At 40.5% G+C, this 17,509-nt stretch overlaps 1 protein-coding gene across 1 annotated transcript in view; it reads right to left on the bottom strand.

Annotated features, from left to right (window-relative positions):
• fam189a1 (family with sequence similarity 189 member A1) overlaps window positions 1-17,509 on the bottom strand; it is a 78,603-nt gene that overhangs the window by 16,430 nt on the left and 44,664 nt on the right. Inside the window, exon 3 of the mRNA XM_053428493.1 lies at window positions 1,166-1,276. Within this exon, the coding sequence (XP_053284468.1) occupies window positions 1,166-1,276 (111 nt within the window). The remainder of the gene's footprint in view (window positions 1-1,165; window positions 1,277-17,509) is intronic.

Genomic DNA, 17,509 nt, shown 5'->3' with positions numbered 1-17,509 from the left:
TACATTTTAAATGTATGATCCAGTGTTTTGGGGGATATCATGAAGCCACATTTATAGATACTGACTCAAGCTCTTAGGATTTCTTAGTATAAAAAAGTACTTCAAAGGGTCAGTTGTGCTTAAGGAACTAGTTCATGCTACTTGCTGCCCAAAACATATTATTGTACCCACATGTATCATGTGTGAACGCACTGTTCAAGATCTGCTTCTTTAGTTTTGAGCATTTTTTTGAATTTTCTTTTTTGAATCAGCCAGAAGTAAAAAGGCTTTTATACTCACTTCTGGCAAAGATAAATGTGATAACTACGAACCATTAGTCACAAACAGAGAAACAGTTCAGTTCACTTTCATCCCAGACTGTTCTGCAGCCTGCTGAGAACAGAAGTTCTGCCTGCCACTCCGCCACATGCCAAAAATCATGTAAGTGTAGAGTCACATGCAGACAACACTGAACACAAGCCTATGACTCACTGACTTCGTGACTAGTTTGACAGTTGATAGCAACTACATCACTGCAACGACAATATTCAACACAAGCTGTGAACTTGACATCTTTCAGCTTGTGAAGTGATCAACTGATTCCAGACACAAACCCTCTGAACCCTGAGCTGCTTTTACCTTTATTTACAGGCCTGTGGCAGAGCAGAGTACGTTGAGCTTCTCAAAATAGTTCAGCTGTTATTTATACATGAATGGATATATGAAAGTGTCTGTGTTCCAGGATTGCAAGATACATGTTGATGGGGCCCAACATAAAAAAGTTGATCTAAGAAGTTTTTATCATAGGGAGTTAGGCGTTAGGGGATGTTTTTTAACCATTGTCCGTGTGAATGCAAAATAACTTGAAAAACCATTGATGGATTTTCCCTAAACTTGGTAGGAATATTACATGGAAGAGTGTCTCCAGGTGATTACCTTTTAAAACTGATCGGATGTTCACGTGTATGTGTGTGTGTGTGTGTGTGTGTGTGTCTGTGTGTGTGTTGCCCTTCAATAAACAATGGTGCGGAAATGCTGTTTTCACATTTTAGTATCATTATGAAACCCTAATAGAACACATATTATATATAGGCTGCATAAAGTCGCCTAGATACATTCATAAGTATGCGTTGATGCATATTCTAAAGTTGGAGAGTGTGTGAGATAAAAGTCCAGTTGGTCTCACCAGCTGACAGTCTTCCAGAGAGTTGACCAGCTGAGCATTCTGGCAGGAGAGGATGGAGCCTGCCAGGTTGAGCATCACACACACTGCTGACAGCAGCATGAAGAATGTGATCTGTCACAAAAATAGAGGAAGAAGAGAGAGGGAAAGAGAGATGTAGAAAAAAGAAATACAACATTATGTCAAAATGTTGCCGCTTAACACAGGTTCAAAACTCTTCCTGATATTGCTGTAACACCAGAGGCACTTCAGTGTGCTTCAATCAATCGTCAATCACAGGGATTTCTACACATCACCATAGTAGAAAACAGGTGTCAAGAGGAATCGATACAACCTGTTTTTCCTCAGACCTACAGAGTCTGAAGACGAGAAATGTCATCCAATGACACACGAAAGGACGTATTGACGGATGGAAGTCCTCCCTCCTCAGTCAGTCTTAAACACAGACCGACATGCACAAACCCTAACACCCGTCTCTACAGACGCAATATTTCTCTGTGCCTCACACTGATAGAGCGGCAGTTTAGCTCTAATGTACTTTCCCCCGCAAATGTTCCCTTAGCTCCCTCTTCCTCAGGGTAAAGGCTTTAATTTTTATCTCCTCACTGAAAGCCCTGTGGCCATCAATCCAGTTAGCAGGAATATAGTTGCCATTTCTGGTAGTTTAAATTACAGGTCCAGCTTAACAGCAGTAGTCCTAAAACTGGAAACAGACCAGCCCTCTGTGTCCGGGAAAATACAAACCAGGCACTTGATGTTTTTGACACCACAACGCTTTGTTTTTTGGAGCTTGATGACAGCAGCAGAGTTTTATAGCTCATAATTGGTGAGTTTATCAAAAATGACCATAATGGACTCTTCAAAGTTTGCTTTAAATAAGTGTTATAAAACTAGAATACCCTGCAGTTGTTTGCCTCCGCCACCCAGTGCAGTTTCCGTCACCAGTCATTTTTTCCACACCCATATGAGGTCACTGTGACCTTTGACCTTTGTTTGAAATGTAGAAGAAATCCCCAACAGGGAGACCAGAAACATCCGGCTCAAGAGGCCATGTTTTCTGAGGCCACCTTGTCCTTGACTTTAGACCTTCAACCACCAAAATCAAATCAGTTTATCTTTGAGGCCGAGTAGACATTTGTACCAAATTAGAAACATGACTCTGAAGGTGTTCCTGAAATACTGTGTTCACAAGGCAAAAATTACGACCTTGACCATTGACCTTTGTCCACCAAAATCTACTCAGTTCTTCCTTCCGTCCAACTGAATGTTTGCACCAAAAGGCCAAATATTTTCTTAGAAGCATTCTTGCGATATCGTGTTCAGAAGACTGTGACGGATAGACCGTCATACTTAAACGTTAATGCCTCCGTTAATGTCACCTGCGTTGAGGCATAAAAACAGGGACAGTGTTGGTGGAGGACACAAAAGGCACAAGCCGGAGCGGTGTGACACATACACAGGTTGTGGAAAAACACATACACAGATGGAGAGGAGGAGAGAGGGACAAAGGGGCGGAGCGGTGAAGGAACCGGAGGTGGCATGTAATAAACAGATGGAGCGATAAATTTAAGTGCTTTTCACCATGGCAGAAAATTGAAAGATTGGAAGGTTGATGGTCGAGCCTGAGGAGAAGGATGTGAATGAAGAAAATGCAAACAACAGAGGAAATAAAGTGACGGCACAGAGAGGTGCAGGAGAGAACAGACGTCTGTAGTCCCATGGTGCACCAGTGGGGATGATGTGATTAATCAGCAATTAATTTAACTGGCATATCAGCTGTCTGGTTCTCTGGTTCATTAGAATAAAATCAAACCTCCTGGAACAGCACTTCAGGTCATATGAGGAAATGTGGCCCTCACAGACTTTTTGTCATAAACAGCCTCATAATATAACATATCATATAACACTTTATTTAGCATGACCACTATTTCCCTGATAGTAATGAAGTTTGTTTCTAATTACTGGACCAAAAATAGACGAAGTTCTTCAGCTGTTTTAGTTTAGTTCATTAAAGTAGCTGTCATTTAATATTTTGTTAGGACACACACAAGCACACACACACAACATATCCGACATTACTGCATTTATCGTGTCATTTTCTGTCAAGTGAATTAACATCATTGTCACCATGACAGAACATGAATATCATTTAATCAATTAGATGTTGCTATAGAAACAGATGTGCTACAGATAAGACAGATTTTCCCCATGACAGCGTCTGTGTTCACAGGACTGAAGCTCCTCACTCAGACTGATGGGATCTGTCTGTTACTGTGGAAAGAGATGGACCCATTTGATTTAATGAAAAGTGGTTTCCCATCCATTCAAAGTGTTTTTCCATCTAAACAACTGATATAAAAGCAGATGGTAAGAAGTATGACTATTGATGGACAACAAACAGAAAGCATCTTCATTATTTTACTCGCATTTAGTTTGAATGTCGCAACATGTCAAACATTAGCTATCACAGCGAGCATGTTATATATTGTTAACACGAAAAACCAGTGACACTCAAATCCTCCTCCCTGACACACAAGCCAATAAGTTGTTTATTGATTTATTTGTTCTTAATGAACCTCTTTGGGTTTGTCTTGTTGCCAGCTGAGCCACTCGGATACAGCTCTGCTTCTGAGTAAATAACCAGCATTGACTGCAGTTTAACTGAGGAGGAAAACACTCTTTATAAAAGCTCTACTGCTGGAGAGAGCTGCCAAAACATCACCCTGCTTTTTGTTGTTGTGTGCATTTGAATGAATGATTTTAAATATGTCAGATCTTTCGCTATCTACAGCTACACAACCCTGGATCAACGGAGCCATGTGGCACCGAACCCATTGGTTTGGAGTCATTACGCAAAGCAAATTGTGATTTTATACAACAATGGTCCCACCATAAATCCAGTGATTTGTGTTCTCCAGGCCTGAGTGTCAACTGTGTGTCACCCATACTTTCTCTCTGCCGAGCTGATTGTCACGCCTGGCACCGCACCGATGCCTTCTCATTACCATGTAGAATCACATAGCACCATTAAGCTGCAATTCATTAATTACTGCAGTGCTTCCCTCTGCATACCAAAGAGGAAAACACACACACACACACACACACATAAAGCCACGCACACACACCACTCGGTCACCATCGTAGATTTACACTGTATGTCATCATCACCTCATTTAGCACTCACTGCGGAGGACAATACACCACAATGCACTCCCATTCATCTCCCTGACACACACTCATAGATTACTACAATATAAGACTCAGGGTTCAGGTGTATCACTGTTATTCTCCATAACTGTCACTGGGGTGAAAATCATTTGCCTTTAACTTTGCCTCCTCCAATCCTTCATGCAGCTGCAATATGTTAAGATTCTAGAGAAATAGAATAACACTTTGGATGAACCATATCTGTTGCAAGAAAAATATCAGGGTGACTTATATTCATCACCAGCTTTTCCCCACTAGCAGCATAATGGTGCAATATATTTCCTGCTTTGTTTGTTCATTTGGTAACAGGTGGGTGTAATGCACCGAGAAATGCAGCGATGTGTCAACAAAGGCAGGGAGGATGAAATGAGCTCACTAGAGCCTTTTACAGACATGAAAATGTCCAGAGAATTGAGCCCAGACATTCTAAAGACTTTCAGGAGATTCTCCAGGTCAGATGACAAGAGGAAACAGTCTGCAACATTCAGGCGAGAGGTGGCGATTGCATGGGGGAGGGAGGACATGACGTATAAATTCTGCTGCATAGATCACATGTTTTTTTTTGCAGCACGACGACACCTGAGTTGGCACATACCACTAAAAGTTGTCTAATCTAGTTTTCTTTCATCTTCATAGTGTCTTCTACCTGTACATCTCTTCTTGATCCTGTTGCCTACATCTGTCACGTGCTAGAAGCAGGATCATCACGCTTACTAGCTCACTGTGAATGTTCCGGTCATTATCCAGCTGCTCTCTCACGTGGGCTCAAAAGGACATTTCCCGGACATTTTACTAACAGGCTGGCAAGAAAAGTTCTGCAAACTGCCAGGAGCAACTAACTAAGACGTTTGCAATCTCTGATACGGCCCCCCCAGAAACCTTTGAGAAAAGATGTGAGCTTTGGTTGATTGTGTTAGCTTTGGACAGAGCTGGCTATTTCCTCATGTTTTCAGTCTTTATGCAGAGCTAAGATAATTCTCTCCGTGGATTTGGAAAAGCCTCTGTAAAAATTACATTGACAGCTCACCTTGACTAAGATTCTATAAACAAAACTCTCCAAAAGTCCAAGGCAGAAATAGATTATTGTAAGTCTGTCACACAAATTTCTAAAGCTCACAAAAATCTTTCATCACGCTAATTTGAAGAGGCACGATGCAGAGAAAAGATGAGCATCTCTCTGACAGGAAACTGGACTGATGCAGCGGCGACCAGTAATGGCTTTTCACTGGTTCAATATAAATCAACTGATAGGAAACAGCATGATATTAAATAGAAATAAAAACAGAGGAAATTGGGAGTTAGGTGTGCTCATCTGACAATTTCCGCAGTATTCCAAGCAGAGATCCATGAATATTTTAAGAGGAAGGACTTAGGTTAAAGTACACTAGGTTAACACATGAAGAACATTATACATTTCATGTTGTGGTGGTTGGTTATCACACCTCAGATGCATCATATGTGAAGCCAATGTGCAGTAATGTCTGCTTTTATTATAATGGTTAGATATTTGTGGATGAGTACAGCTGAAACCAACTGCAAAATACAAACAACGCAACCTAATACCTCACATATTATGAGAATCATGGCGATGATGTCAGTGTCCATAAAATCCAACACCCAGTATAATACAGATTTTAAAAACCCTGTGACCTTAAATAACCTGTGTGTTAGTGCCACAGATTATCTGCTTTTATTTCATTAAGGCAGATGATCACATTCCAACATGATTTAAACTCAGAGTGCAAACCATGTTACGCAATTTAGAGAACATCTCTTTCTCTCAGAGCTCACAGCATCGAGAGTGCACGTGTGCATGTGTGACGAGGAGTTCTGGGGGATTTTGCCCTTTTTTCTGAGCCCAGGTTCATTTTGATTACTTTTTGCAGACTTTTGGAGATCCTTGTTTTTGTTTTCTGGATTGACATCTTTTAAACTGTCCATACTCCTGCATCATTTTGTCAATTCAACAAAAGGTAAAGCTGCATTACTATTGTTCAATTCATGGTTATAAGAACAGAACAGAAAACGTAAAAGACAGTCTTTGTGCTGTGATATAATTTATAGAAGAATCTCTGAAAAGACATCACGAATTATAGTTGGGGTTAAATTGTGTGTGTGTGTGTGTGTGTGTGTGTGTGTGTGTGTGTGTGTGTGTGTGTGTGTGTGTGTGTGGTCAGTTTTCACCAGATGGGAATTCTGGATCAAAAAAGACAATTTAAAACAGTGTTAGAAAATCCACTGACTGCAGCACAAATTAGTATTTAGTCTGCAGCAGTACTGCGACACAACACTATTTATTTTCAATTATCCATGAGCCACCAGAGATGGAAGTAATGGTGTTGTGTTTCTGCTGCTCAGCAAATCACAAACGCTCTTTTTCAGTTTCCCTCTGATACCGTGCATCAATCCTCAGGCCCACACTGAGCTCAGAAACATCTGGGAACAAAAGGCACTTCCAGCACAGAAGGAGATTATTAATGAATATTTATCAAGGCGGGGGGACAATATGATACATTGGTATTAGAAGCCTCAAGATCTTGTAAAATGTTCTGCTACTGAAAAAACATTCTGAAATACACACAACCCGGGGGTTAAGCCACAATCAGTAAAGAACACAAAGTGTCTCTTATGGCAGCCCTCAATGACTTTATAAACACAAAAGAAAAAGAAAATCTACGGCTGCAACAGCTGGTTCTCATTGGTTCCCACTGTTAACTGAGGTCAATTTCGACTTCTCTGCACCCCCCTCCAACAGAGGCCGGAGGTGTATTTATGTATGGATGTGTGCGTACGGATGTGAGTGAGTGAGTGTGTGTGTGTGTGTGTGTGTGTGTGTTCGGGCCTCATCACCAGGATTAGTTGTGATAGGAGCTGAGTGACCCTGAGTTCAGTGCAGGTCCAAATAAACAGTGGAGGTGTTGATACAAACTCTCAGCAGCAGAACCCCGGGGACGTCACACTAAACCAGATGTAACAACTTCCACAGACTTCTAATCCTGCCGGGGAGCTGCTTCATCACAGGCACACACATCGCTTTAAATGCTCCTTCGCGTGTTCAGAGATACACACACACACACACACACACACACACACACACACACACACACACACACACACATGCCCACACACGCTTGCAGAGACCATAAAAACACTAGTGGGATTTTGAGGGTTTTCCAGTGAGCACAAAGAGCACACAAGCAACTTGATCTAATATAGTTAAATATGACACACAAATGAACATATTCACAGTATAATTAGAACTATTTTACTCAGAAGAAGAATATTTTTACAATATATAGGCGACCCGACCCACTGGCTTGCTGGAAAGTTTTCATTCATCATACGTCGATTGCCCCAAAAAAGAGACAAGAGAGACAGACAAAGCCAAGAGAAAGTGCATATGACGCAATTAAAAGGCGACGAAAACAAAACGTTGTGTTACTTTGAATAAAACTGGGGATTTCTCTGGGTTTGAACATTGGTGGAAACATTTTGGATAATCTAAGTTTACATGTCAACAAAATATAATACACAGGTCCAGTCGTTTCGAGACGTTTCAATGAAGAATTGTCACAAAATCTATCTTTTAATAGGACACTGGGATTATGATGTGGACGGTAAAGCCACATCAAATATATTAACAGTAATAATGAAAGTAAGCCAGTGGACTGTGCACGCTTTCAACACAACCTTTGACAGACACACACCTAAACACATAAGCTGTTACCCCAGAGATCACAACTTCATAATGAGCCTTTAGGTTGTGTTTGAATTTCCTGCTGATATACTAGGTGTGTAGTTTGATTCTCTTAGTTGTAGACTGGGAGAGCAGAGTAGACAAACCACACACTGTGCCTCCTGACTTTCTAGGCTTTGATGTGTAGTCATGTTGACAGCACGTCAGACTGCATCTCCACGGGATGTGATGGATTAGTTCCTGTGGTTGGAGACACCTTTTATTGGCAGATGAGACTTGGAGCCCTGGAAATGAGGCGTGCTGCACTACAACCTAATGTTGCTCTACGTTTTGAATTTAACCTTTTGACTCTATAATAATGTGTGTTCACACTTCAAGTCAAGCCCTCTCCCTCCAAACATCCCCACGAGGAGAGGCGGGATAATAGATAGTCAGACAGGCAGTACTTGGTCATTCAGGGGAGGTAAGCTAGCTCCTTGTAAGAAGGTAGAGGAGTTCATCTCTATGCCAGTGCTCACACTTATTGATTAAAAGAGACCATGAAAGACAGCATCACCCTGAGGGTCAGTGGCTGATTAACCCCCTCTTCTCAACATTTTAATCAACCACTGACCTCTAATGAGCTAAAACAAGGAGGCTCTGCCTGCTCTGCTACCCCCCAGGCTCCTGGTGGGGGGCTGCTGTAATGAGACAGGCACGTAATGAACATGGTCCTAGTGGACACTGACACCAAACAGAAGAACGACGGGGTCTTTGTCAAGGATTCTCCGTGCTTGTTGTGGTTCATTAAAAGTCCAGGATGACGTCTCGGTAAGTGACTACACTGTGAAGTCTGTTACACACGAGGCGCAGCACAGGCTGTGATGTGTGATTGTAATCAAACTGTCAGAGGTTGGAATCAAATGAACAAACTGTGGCTCCTCTGACAAAACTTGAGAAAATATGGCAACCATCACATGGATTGTACCGCAACGTGGTAGGAGCTATCCAAGGAGCGATAAACCAACACAATCCCATATTAAAACACCTTATGCCCTGAAAGATGATATAATGTAGTTGAAAAATCGTGAGTAATTTCTCTATCACCTGACTTTGAAGAAGAGATGTAGAAAGTTTGTTCATATGTTTTTCTTCTTCTGTTCAGCCACGTAGCAACATGACATGGTGCTTAATCAGTTGCTCCATCACTTTGGCTCAAACTGAAATATATCAACAGTTATTTCCTGGATTGCCATGAAATGTGCAGACATCCATGGTGACAGACTGGTACATATTCAAATGTAGAGCGGGCCATAATTTTCTTTCCGATCTCTCTCTGCCTGAGAGAAAACTAACCAAATTAAAACGGAAAGCACAGACATTGTTTGTCTGGTGTGAATCCCTGAGGCAGTAATGTAGTGACACTTATTTTGTAGTTTCATTTATTTTCTTTCCTGACTTAATTTCTTCAATATACATTCTGTAGCCTGCCATTAGATTAACACCAGTTACTAGATTGAATGTGGCGGATGAATATATATTAGCCGTCTGCTTTCTTGTGCATCTCCTCAACTTTGAACATTTTAAGTTGAAAAGGAAGTTTTCATTAATACCACGTATTATCAAAATGTCAGAGAGCCCCTGAGACACTTTGCAAACCAATTTAAATGTTCTCCTATGACACCAACATTTGTGGATATACAGATTTGCACTGAGCTACAGAAACTTATCTTGAAATCTTAGTAACTGTTTTGTTTGTCTCAGGTTTGTTTATTTGTTTTCCTCATAAATATTATGAATCTATATTTCAAAACGATAAATTGAGCTGAAAGAAATATTTTTCCCAATGCACTTTTATTTTCTATTTTAGACTGTAGGAGAGCAATGTGACCCGAGCTCTGCCAGAACACCTCTGCTGCTGCCGCTGCCCGGATCATGCCGCTCTCGCTCCTATCAGATAAGCTGGTCTATCTAATTCATATTCTAATTAATATGGAGCCACACTTCCTGTTTCTCTGGGCCTTAGGGGGGGGGACATCATTCATCGCGTTTTATCTGGAGCCGAAGGTTCCTGTGCACTTAGCCAACGGGGATCTTTCACACTTTCGGCTCATCCCTTTGTCCACTCTTTAACGTGTCAATTTACACATGTGTTAATAAGAGCATGTGGAAGATGGTTATTGAAGGTTATTGTAGTGTGTAGGTTTGTGAGAGTGTGTGTGTGTGTTCCTATACTTATATCTTAGTGAGAACCATTTTAAGCATAGATCCTACAGAATGTGGACATTTTTGGAAAGTGAGGACATTTTGATCGTTCCTAACTCGTTAAGACTTGGTTTTAGGGTTAGAATCAGGTTTAGGTCAGGGTTAGGGTTTGGCATTTAGTTTGGATGGTTAGAGGTGGGGTAAGGGGCTAGGGTCGGCATATGCCAATGAGTGTCCTCACTAAGACGGAAGTACAAACGTGTGTGTGTCTGTGTGTGTGTGTGTGTGCGGTTTTCTATGCTGAGAGAAACAATGTGGTAGTCAAAGGAGATGAATTGAGAGAAAGAAGGAGACAGGAGGATTCAGAAAGCATCCCAAAGTGCCTCACGGGAGACATCTTTAGTGTCTGTGGGAAACAGAGGAGTCGATCATTGGTTTAATTTGTCACTCTGTGGAGCCAAACACTTCTCATATCGGTGAATATATGAGAAGTGCCCTGTACCCTGTTGAAATAGAATGAAATTAGGGTTTGCAGCTGCCTGAGTTTAATATACAATAAACACAAAATTAAGTTTAAGCTGAGCTGCACCGTAGAGATGCATTTAATAAAAAAATAGCTTGTTTATTGAAAAAGGTTGAAAAAAATCCAATCAGTCTGTGTGATATTATAATATTACACCGGCATTTGTAAATGTCCTACAATCATTGGCTATTCAAATCCTTCCATATCTGCATAGATAACAACCAACAACTGAAACAGGAGATTATTTTTGCTATTTGAAACTGTTATTTCCAAACATCTGTATTCTCTGGGTTTCACCATGTGGAGATAGCAAAAATATGAATATGCACCGATCAGCCACATCGTTAAAATAGATAACTGGTTTTATTGTTGGATATTGTTGGATACAAAACTTCTCATGTATTTTAAATTAAGAATACCGGAGCTAAAACCTAATGTTTGAGATAGAGGATGAAAAGAGGAGCTGCAGCAATGGACAGTTTGGGGAAAGTCATGTGTTTTCTGAACACTGAGGCACGTCAACATTATGAAGGAATTCAAAAAATTTAATTATTTGTATAATAGGTCGTCTTAAATAATTTTCTATGGCTTATGGCTTGAATGAGTGAAAACACTGTCTTCAGGCTGGCAGCAAAGTGGCTTTAGAGACGCCGATTTTCTACAGCAGTGCTCAGGAGTATTCAACAATAACTGCTACTTATGGTTAATTATACACATTATACTGTGATTGTGCACTGTGAGTGGACCTCTATGGAGTGGACGGGCAATGCTTTATAACAACCCAAGCATTGTACTTGACTTCTTGAGCTCGGCCTATTTGCTTTAAGGACAAAATAAGAGTTTCATTGTACAGGACTGTATATGACAATAAATGATTTGAATTTGATCTTTTGTTTCCCATTAATAAACAATATATACAGAAATTCCCTTCATAGCTTAATGGCAACAAAGACACAAACACAATAGTCTATTTTAATCTGTATGAAAGACATTTAAATAGTACTTTTAACATTGCTGGTGTGAAATACAGAGTTAGATAAAAAATGAATACATTTAGATATAATATCTACACTGGGCCAAAATGAACTTTAGGATTTTAATAAAGGATGCTGGAAGAATGCAAAACGTTGTTGCCAAGCAACAGGAAAATAATGTTTTTTCTTGGCGGAGGACGAAAGAAAAAACTAAAACTTTTGACTCTGCCTTTGTCCTTGTGCCTAAAGTGACATATCACCTCTTGGTATAGATCTTCTCATATTCCTCCTCCCCCCCCCCCCCTAAACCTTTTAAAATGTGGCAGGATTAGCGATAAATGGAATATGATGTATTACACCTTAAATATTTTAAGTTTCATTTTTTGTATTCACTAGTTGCACCGTAGCAACACCATCACAGACAGTTGCTACTGACAGACAAAAACCAAATCACTCACCAAACATGATATGTACTTGTTTCTGTTTAATTCAGTATCCAATATGCAGCACTGCTACATTACAAAGCCAATCATTCTGTTGTGATGTACACAAAGTTGGGTTAACTAAAAGTGTTTGGATATAATCCATCAACGAGAGTCTTTTTGGCCAAATCCAAGTAGATCCTTTTCTTTCACTTTTCAATATCAATTTGGTTGAACTGTGTTGTTTGAATAAAAGAGGCGTTTATATCTACAGGTGTGCTGGGATTTCAATGGGTGGTTATTTCATAACATTGCACAACAGGCCAGCTCTCATTCAGGTGCTTCTCCTACTGCGCGTTCCCCTCCAGCTCTGGAAAAATAGCTCGAAAGAGGAGAGGAAATAAAATCTAACCATAAAATCTACAGAGAACGTGTGAATGGGAGTAATCCCTTCCCAAAGCAATTTTTCAGAGATTTCCTTATGTTTAAAAACAGCAGTGTTTTTTTATTTTGCTGATTTTCCTTCTTTGTACAATCCCAACACCACCCTGCCCTGGCTGCTCCTCAGCTCACACTTTCGCACACACATGCACTTTTGTTTTGATCCCTCACTGTCCGTCTGACACACACACACACAACCACACACACTGTCTCTGTTTTCCTGTAGCAGCTCCTGACAGGTGGTCCTGCGGGGCCCATCTCAGTTGGCAGTGGGCTACATCTCTCACTAAAGCCTCTCCATCTGGGTCAAGTCAATGAATAACAGACCTCTAAGGAGGAAAGAGACAGACAATGCACACACAATTGCAAACACAGAGACTGATCTGGAATCAGCATGCTTGAATATTATGTCTGATTATGTGAGGGCATGTGTGCATCGTGGCATGTGCCTCTACGTGTTAGTGTCATATCTCTCAGTTTACAACAGTATGCTTGGATGTGCCATGCATGTGTGGGTCTACATGTGCATGCAGTCTAAAGACAACAGAGCTCACAGCTCGCAGGACGGCAGACAGGAGTAAATGGATCAGCATTTACTGTCGACCGTTTTTATGCACCAAATGGATCCCCAGAATTTTTTTTACAGTCTTTACTTCCTTCCCGTGCTACAGTTTGAAAGAGCTGCACTGATGCAGCACAGCAGGAACTGTTGAATAGCACCAGGAAAACTGTAGCCAAAAATGTATTCAAGAGAAAAATGTATAAAGGAGAAAATGTGCTTGCTGGGTTTTGCCTCCAGCTGGTATCACAAGAAACTGAGCAGATGGATTATAAAAGGATTCCTTTTTCTGTGTCTCTATTAGAAAGAAGATCTTTATTTGAATAGTTTCATAAATAACTAGAGAAAAAAAAAAGGCTTTTATAAGCTACTCAACAATGATTTTTATTGATGATTACATTTTTTGGAGAGTTTTACAAGCCAGGATATGATCATTTTATAAACCCATAAGGGGCATTTCATGCCTCCGCTGTGCACAGCAATAATAAGCTATTTCACATAGTGGTAGTCAGTTGGCTCGTTTGAAATAAGGAAATAACCACATGTTGTGAAATATAAGTAAAAAACACCATGTCAGTTGCTCTAGGTCCTCGGTTCCCAAACTGGGGTACATGTACCCCAAGGGGTACGCAAAGTGGTTCAGGGGGTACGTGGGGAGAACATTTTATCTGCGTTTTCAAAGTGAAAAAGCCCATTACATTTTCAAACTGAGCTATAAATAATCATACAATATTAAATGTTCTGAATAGCCAACTCGCATTGCCAAAAATACCCATATTCAGCTAAATAATTACACTGCCAAAAAAAGTTACAGGTAGGTTAGTGACCGTTAGTCAAAACTAGGGATGGGCATAATTAATCGACAATCGATTAATTGATCCTTAAGAATTTCGTAGATGACATTATTTTGTCATCTACGATTATTATAACTCCTGAAATCCCTGACAATTTCAAAGTTTCAAGTGTTATAGGCTGTATACGTGCGTGGGGGGGGGGGGGGGGGTACGTAGCTGGAGATTGAATGTCTGAAGGGGTACGAGACTGTAAAAAGTTTGGGAACCACTGATCTAGGTCAGTCGCCCTGGCAATCAGAGATGTATGTGATACTTGGATTTCCATCACGCAACATGCACAAGCCAGATAAACTCTGCAAGAAGCCAAAAGCTTAGGTGAGATGATATCTTCTCTGATGTTATCGAAATATAAAGTGAACAAGTTATGAAAATTATATAATTATATCTCATATTTCATTAACCACACTTTGACTTGTCAAAAGATAATTTTCTTCCGGCCTGTTTGTAGGTTTTCTCTTCTCCTTATACCCGTCTCATGGGAGCTCTACTTTATTCATCATCAACAATAAATTCACGCCAGACAACAAATAACTTCAGCTTTAATATTCATTCACACTCAGCACTTTCAGCCCTCATTTAATCATGTCAATAATAAAGTGGCACAGGACGTAAGTGTTTCTATTCATAGTGTGCTAGCTGCCTTCTCAGTGTGGCAGCAGATTGTGTTGAATGTTCCTGTGTCTACTGCAAATTAAATCTAGTGTTTGCTCCAAAGCACTCACTCAGCCGTCCATACATTCACAGCATGACATGGAGGCATGAATCATGAACACAAACAAGTGCACACATTGAAATCAATCCCTCTCCACCGCCACTAAACTTAGAGGAGAAAACAACCTCAGAAGAATTCCTCCCAACAGCATTTTCTTTAGGAACTATTGCAGTGCCCGTTCTAAACCTGCCTGTGGGTTGCAGCTTTCTGAAACTGTGAAACTGTAAAAGTGACGTGCAGTAATTGAGCAAAGAGTACAGAGAGGTTGCTGGTGTCAGTCCACAGAACCCTGAAGCCACCGCTGCTGCACAAAGAGCTGTTCACCTGTTTATTCAAAGGGGGACCAGCTGGACCTCCAATCCATAATCACCACTGGACAGACTCTTACTCAAAATTACGTCACCTAAGCAAGATGGAAGCATCTGTACCTGGAATATTTTGGCTTCCTATCGTACATTGGGAGGATATTGAGATGCATTGTCCATTTTTACTAATATATTAATACAATACATTCTTGCACAAAATGAGAACTGTGGATTTTGTCCCAATCACAGTGAAATTAAATTAAGGAATCTTTGCAAATTTGACTGAAATCAACATTAATTTATTGAGTTTGTTTGTAAAAATTATCATAAGGTTTATTTTCAGGAAAAAGGTGTTTCTATAATAAATAGAAAGTATCACCTCTGTCTCAGTCTCAGGTGCCATCTATTGTTTTTATGTCAAGACATTTTCCATTTCTAAAGACAGTAGAAGCAAATTTAGAGATTGCAAGTGTTTTCAGTTGAGATGATCATATCACTTCATCCATGTGCTTCCTCCAGACCGCAAAGGTCAAAAGTCTGTTTACAGCAGTTTCCTATTTCCAGTTACCAAGCACTGGCTGAGTCTCCAGCAGCAACACACCAGGCCTGGCAGAGCTGTGGAGTGCTGCTGGTTGCCGTGCCACGGTATCAACTCACTCAGCTGTGAAATATGGCTGACAGGATCGTGTGCAAACCACAATTACATCTCGAGCTCCTGACAAGTGACCACAGAGCACTAGTTGTTCAGTCAACTGTGGAATATAAACTTGTGGACCTTGCCTCTAATGCCTCCATTTGCTCAAAACACAATCACTGCAATGTCACACACAGTTCTAACCGTTTGCCACAGAAGGAGATTGGCAGCAGTGTGACAGGAGGGAGTGAGAGAGGAGCCCATTGTGCTGCTTAACAATAGCTGAAAGACGGGCGCAGGCAATGTGTGTGTGTGTGTGTGTGTCTGTGAGTGTGCTGTGAGTGTGTGATCGGCTGTGGTGAATTTCTCATCAGCTCTCATTTTATCGTCACCGTATGTTTTCAATGTGGCATTTGAACATTTTGAAGTGTTTTACTTTGGGACTGAGCAGGAAAAATACACAGAGAAAAACATTTTAGTCTGCGAGACCTTCAGAGAACAAAAATGCTAATTTGTTATAAATTCTTGAGCATTTAAAATCGCTCGAGGTTTACTGATGAAAATCGACCTCACCTGACTCCAATCATTCCCACGGATTTGTGTTAACGTTTGATTTACTTTACGCAGTAAACTGAATGAACGATCACGATCTACGAGTGACCAATACAAACAGTGAAGGGAGAAAACAGCTTAATGGCAAGCAGTGTGTTTCCCCTTCATCATGCAGCGTTTTCCATTGAAGTGACTCGGAAAAAGTGGCAAAACTTTGAGTAGATTGGAAATGACGCAATTAAAAGCAACCAAAATTAAGCTTCCTGTTGCCTCAAATAAAATTTTTGATTTTTCTGGGTTTGTATATTGCGGGAAACCCTTTGGATAATATAATTGCACAGGTCAACAATATATATAACATAGGTTGAGTCATTTCTAGACATTTAATTTTGTAAGAAAATAAAATAAGTACAGTGACAATGTTCCTTTATGAATTACACAAAAGCCTTGAAACGTAAGGTGTGGAGTGGCCATGTTTGCAGGCAGCAGAAGAGACCTCAGGGACAGATTTATGAGTTTTGTCACTGCTGTTTTTCAGGAAACAAGCTCTCTGTGTGTTTGGTAATTATCCGGTGTTGTGTTGAAACTCTGCAGAGCTCAGCTCATCAGCCTGACACACAGGAACTGTTTGCAGACGACAGGTAAACACATAATGACATTAAGAAACTCAAAATCCTCCTTAGCTTGTTTGTTGGCCTCCTTTAGAGAGTGTGGCTGTGGATGTGTTTGTGTGTGTGAGCATGTTGGGATGGTTCACTGAACCAGATGGTGCTGGATTCTGTAGTTTACTGTGTGGACATGAGGCTTTAGCCTTTTACATGAGCTGATATCTGCTTATATTGGAGAATGGAAAACGCTTGTACAAGTTTTTGTGAGCTTTCTATTCTGAGACAAAATGCAGAATAATGATCATCTCTCCATGATATTCACACTTCTACACGTGCAGGCATTTTAAACACAGCTGCAAACCCATGTTCACAAAACAATCATGGTACCACTGTGCGATATATATTTACAGCCTACTATCAACAACAACACTATAAATAATCCACTGTGGGATCATTGCAATCAAAAGAGAAACAAACCACTGCAGACTAAAAGCTGCAGTTTCTCATTGTGCTGTTGTGTCTTATTAGGAATCATGAATTAAACATTTAGTATCCTCAGAGGGCAAGATAGTGGTGAACAAACCAGAGAACGTCCATTGTTCATCTTCACAAACACCCAAGCTTTTTAAAAACTCCCTGACATCACACACCTTGAGCCTCATCTGTTTAAATCAA

Source organism: Pleuronectes platessa, chromosome 1 (genome assembly GCF_947347685.1).
Source record: "Pleuronectes platessa chromosome 1, fPlePla1.1, whole genome shotgun sequence".
Classification (NCBI taxonomy): domain Eukaryota; kingdom Metazoa; phylum Chordata; class Actinopteri; order Pleuronectiformes; family Pleuronectidae; genus Pleuronectes; species Pleuronectes platessa.
The sequence above is the reverse complement of the archived record's forward strand: the minus strand, read 5'-3'. Positions and strand labels throughout refer to the sequence as shown.